This window comes from Elephantulus edwardii, unplaced genomic scaffold, assembly GCF_000299155.1.
Source record: "Elephantulus edwardii isolate Elephantulus edwardi_28Jun2011 unplaced genomic scaffold, EleEdw1.0 scaffold00105, whole genome shotgun sequence".
NCBI classification, from domain to species: domain Eukaryota; kingdom Metazoa; phylum Chordata; class Mammalia; order Macroscelidea; family Macroscelididae; genus Elephantulus; species Elephantulus edwardii.
Genome location: NW_006399855.1, coordinates 8,673,278 through 8,678,452, shown reverse-complemented (window position 1 = coordinate 8,678,452; position 5,175 = coordinate 8,673,278). Strand labels below are relative to the sequence as shown.

Sequence of the window (5,175 nt, the reverse complement as noted above, 5' to 3'; positions counted from 1 at the left end):
ATTATTTAACATTATTATATACTTAACATCTACAATCGTTCTGTGATTTTTTTTAATTACCACACACTGAATTCTTTTTACAATCACATTTCACTCACTACTTCCCAATACTGAATATTTAGGCTGATTTTTGCTCCTACAAATACTGTCAGATGGTTTCATAAATATAACAGTCTCAATATTTAAGTTGTTTTACCTAGGATAGCTTTTCAGAAGGGTACTACCAAGTCGAATCATTTAAACACTTTAAAATCATCTGAAAGAGTGTGACTTTTCAGGTGGAAATAAAGATACAGTCTTTGTTTTGCTGCTGTCTTTCCAATCCCATACCATTCAAGCCCTTTGCTGAGTGAGCTGCGTTATCTTCTTTGGATTCCTTTAAACTTCACAGCCAGTTCTGCATCATCACAGAAGAACAGCGCACTGCCGCTGCGCTCTGTACTCACCTTCCGCGCGCCCGCTGCCTTTCTGCCTGCTGTTGTGCAGGGGCAGCACTTCCAGCGAAGCAATGCCTGAAGACTCCAGAATGTTCACCTCCACACTGAGCCTCCCCACCAGCTGCTGGGGTCGCACACTGATAACGTGCTCATACTGCCCAAGCCTTCTCTGCAAAAGCTCTTCATAACTTAAGAGGAAGACAGCTTTTTCTTTGCTGGGAATCACCAAAGAAGCTCTGAATGTTTCTGTCCCCTTCTCCCTGTTGGGAAAAAAAATTTTTTTTAAATGTGAGTGGAGGAGACCATTGAAGACTGCTCAGGGAGAACAAAGTCACATTTCCTCAGGTACCAGGTACCCTCACTGTTTAATCATACCATCTCTGCTAGACTATCAATAAGAATGGTAGGCACTGCAGTGTGAGTTCTCAGAAATGAAAAATAAAATTTAGTATTAGGAGGAAAAGAAAAGGACTTCATTAGAGGAAACCCACAGTCAAGGCAATTCCAACTCATAGTAACTCCATGGGTGCCAGAGTAGAACTGTGCTCCAGAGGGTTTTCAAAGGAGAGGAGCAAGGGGGGGGAGGGGTTTGTGCGGGGAGAAGGGTGCAACAATGAATGAATGGAATTCCAAAATCTCTGTAGATGTTCATTGAAATGAAAAATAAACAAACTAAATTAATTAAAAAATTTAAAAAAAGATTGATTTTGTAAATACATTGCCAGGCTTTTCTTCCTAGGTATTTTGGGTGGATGCAAACCACCAACCTTTCCATTATGAGCTGAGTGCATTAATATTTGCAACAGTCAAGGGCTCTCCAGAAAGGTTACAAAGTTCAAGAATAGTTAAAAGTAGAGAATCAAAGACTATTGCACTTCCCTACCTCTCCCAGGGATAGACAGTAATTAGAAGGAAGAGGACATTTACACAGAGGAACTGCTAGATCAGAGAGCCTTGGATTCTCCTCTTTACAGAGGTGGCAAAGTGAATTCTAATTATTTACTAAATTTCCAATGAATTGTCAAAAGAACAAACAGGTATGTTTGGAGAAGGTGCATCCAGAATGATCCTTGAAGGCAAAGATGATAAAGCTTCATCTCACATACTTTGGACATGTTGCTAGGAGAGGTTATTCCTGGGGCATCATGCTTGAAAAGGTGGAGGAATAGCAAAGGAGAGGAAGACCCTCAACCAAGTTAATTGACTGCTGCAATGAGCACCAGTGTGTCAGACATTGTGCAGATGGTACAAGATACAGCAGGGTTCATATTTGTTGTTCATAGGGTCATTATGAGTCAGCCTCAATAAAACACAATAACACACTAAAATCTTTTTACAATTGCATTTCACTCACTACTTCCCTATACTGAATATTTAGGCTGATTTTTGCTCCTACAAATACTGTCAGATGGTTTCATAAATATAACATAATAATAATATTATTATTATTATATTATTATATTATTATATTATTATATTATCTGTTCACCTAATAACAAAAAACAACAAATAACTAATGCATTAGGCTTCACATCTGGGTAAAATGTGGTCCATGTGTTTATGTGGGAATTAAGGATTATAAAGTTTATAAAAATACAAACCATCCCAGATGCTTTCAGTATTGGGAGTGACAAGTTATGGATTCAAGGTGCACACTGATCATCAAAGGGATAGTAAAAGAGTAAACAAAAGGAATGAGAGAGGAAGAAGCAGCCATCAGCAGATAAAACATTTCCAAGTTGCTGGAAGACTCGGGGAATTCAGTGGAGAAGCAACTATATAGGTCAGTATGCTCAGGGAGTGGCTGCAATAAAGGTCAGAATCACAGCATCTGGTCAATCACAGAAAGTTCTGAGTCAGTAAGACAGTACAGTGAAAGGAATAAATATCAACTCTGCATAGAAACTACTAAGATACTTCATCCCTACACAATTGTTTCCTGGAGCTGAACAAGGAGATACAAGTATCAAGATGGAAGAGTTCCACTGAGGACCGGGTAGAATAAACGACAGAAGACAGACACTTAAACCAGATCCAGCCCATGGGATCCATCAGCAGCTCTGACAGCGAAAGATGGACAGTCTCCTCTCATTAGGATCTACAGCTTTGGAAATACTATGGCAGGGGTGGGGAGTGGGGGTGTCACTGAATCAGAAACAACTCAACTGCAACGAGTTTGAGTTGAAGTCTAAGTATCTTTATTAAAGGGTGATATGATGCTATATATAGATGATCAAAATGTCTACAACTTAGCACACTTGTTGGGTATAAGCTCAACCAACAAAAATAAGTTGAGTCACTATAGATTAACAAAGAAATATATGAAAGGGAAAGAAGAAATCATTTCATTTACAATAGCATAGAAGAGAATCAATTACCTCGGGGGGAAAAACCTAACAAGAGGCATGAAGAACTTACACAATGAAAACTAAATGACTGCAGGAGATTAGGAGATTAGAGAAGTTTTAAGTAAATCCATGTCTGTGGAATTAAAAATTTAATATGGATAAGATGCCTTTATTACCCAAAAGGACCTATATATTCAATAAAATGCTGCTTAAAATTCTAATATCCTTCTTCACAGAAATATAAAAGCCAGTCCTCCACTTCACATAGAATAACAAAAAGCCCTGAAGAGATAAAGCAAGGCTGAAATACAAAATTTTTTTAAAAAATAGGATCACTCACATTTCTTGAATTTAAAACATATTATAAAGCTATGATATTAACATCAGCCTGGTACTGAAATAACAATAGACATGAAAACTGATAGGGAAAAGTCAAGAGTCCAGAAACAAACCCATACTTCTATGTTGTTGTGTTGCTCTATGTGCTGTTGAATTGGAACTGTCTAGTAGCTGAGCCTTCAGCAAGATTTCAAAGGTTGTAAATAGCATTAAAAAGACTGCCCATTTATCTCCTTTGGAGCGGTTGGTGGATTCTAACTGCCTACCTTTTTGCATTGGTACTGCAACTCCTTATCCACCGGGCCACCACAGCTCCTGCTACACCCCTATTAACAACTGATTTTTCACAAATGTCCTATTAGAAGAACAAGTAAGGGCAATGTTATTAGTTCTAGCTTTCAATAATGGATTTATAATGGCAAAAGTGCAAGCAAAAAAATTGACAATAAATAAATAGAACCTCCCCAAAATTAAAACTATTATTTATCAAAGACAAAAAAAAAACAAAAACAAAAACAAAAAAAACCCCTGGTCTACAAACTGGTATCTTTAGAAACCAAAGAGCAGACAAAATTAAATAAGCCAAAATATATGTCAAACTTTGACAACTTAGCCACAAAAAGATAAATAATCCAATCATAAAATGCGCAAAGGGCTTAAGGAGATATTGCAACAAAGGGGATATTCAAATGCTATAAAAATATGAAATGAAGTTCAGCATAACTAGCTTTCGAAACCACAAAGAGATACCATGTTTCTTATCATGATGGCTTAGCATAGAGCTTTACGTGTTGGGCTGCTAAACAAAAGATTGGTGCATCAAAACCACCATTTGCTCTTCCAAAGATGAAGCAGTCTCTGCCTGTTATGACTTACAGCCATGGAGACCCTTTGGAGGTTTGTCATAAGTCGGAATCAAGTCCAGGGAAAGGACTTGGTAGACTGGCTTAAAATTAAAACAAAAATAAAAACAAAACCATAAAGCAATAAATGTTGCCATGATGTTAGGAAATTGAAATCCTTACTCACTGCTGGTAGAAAGTCAAAGTAGTATAACTACTTTGAGTAGTTTAACCACCACAGAGAGTGAACTCAGAGAGGCAGTGGCAAGACAGCTCATATACTGAGAGAATCACAACACAAATGTCACAAAACAAAATTCGTGTAAGTTGTTAGATGAGAAATAAATTGGCTCAATAAACTTTTACTGAACCAAAATAAAATATTTTTTTTTTAAAAGAAGTACAGCTCCTGTGGAAAACAATTAAAAATAGAACTAACTCATGACTGGGAATTCTGTTCCCAGTTACATACCCATAAGACTTGGAAGCAGAGATTCAAGAGACTTGTATCCTAAAGTTCATTGCAGCACTATTTGTAATAGCAAAAATGTGGAAAATCCCTAAATGTCCATCATCAGGTTAATGGATATACAAAATGTGATGTATATATACAATGGAATATTGTTCAACCAGTGGAAGAAATGAAATCTTAGTGCATGATACAATCTAAGTGGGCCTGGGAGATAATATGCTAAATGAGTTAAGTCAATCATAAAAGGACATCATATGACCCTACTTATATAATAGGTGAGAATGGGAGCTCTAGTGGCCTGATGGATAGGGGGTTGTGCTGACAACCAAAAAGTGCTAACTCAAATCCTCCAACCACTCTTGGGGAGAAAGACCGGCTACCCATTCTGATGGAATTTATAGGTTCCGACTCAACGGCACATAACAAATTGAATGCACAGAAATTGTTGAATTGATGTGTGCTCTGCTATCTATCCCATGGATTTCCAAAGGAACAGATATGTCTTGGAGAAAGTACATCCAGAATGCTCTTTAGAAGCAGTGATGACAAAGTTTTGTCTTACATACTTTAGGCATGTTGCTAGGAGATGCTATTCCTCAGGAAGGGATGTCATGACTAAAAAGGCAGAGGGTCAGAATAAAAAAGAAGAAGAAGGAGAAGAAGAAGGAGAAGAAGAAGAAGAAGAAGAAGAAGAAGAAGAAGAAGAAGAAGAAGAAGAAGAAGAAGAAGAAGAGGAG

General features: G+C 37.4%; 1 protein-coding gene across 1 annotated transcript in view; it reads right to left on the bottom strand.

Annotated features, from left to right (window-relative positions):
- ITIH5 (inter-alpha-trypsin inhibitor heavy chain family, member 5) overlaps positions 1 to 5,175 on the bottom strand; it is a 145,210-nt gene that overhangs the window by 119,381 nt on the left and 20,654 nt on the right. The window contains exon 4 of the mRNA XM_006891876.1: positions 447 to 697. Within this exon, the coding sequence (XP_006891938.1) occupies positions 447 to 697 (251 nt within the window). The remainder of the gene's footprint in view (positions 1 to 446; positions 698 to 5,175) is intronic.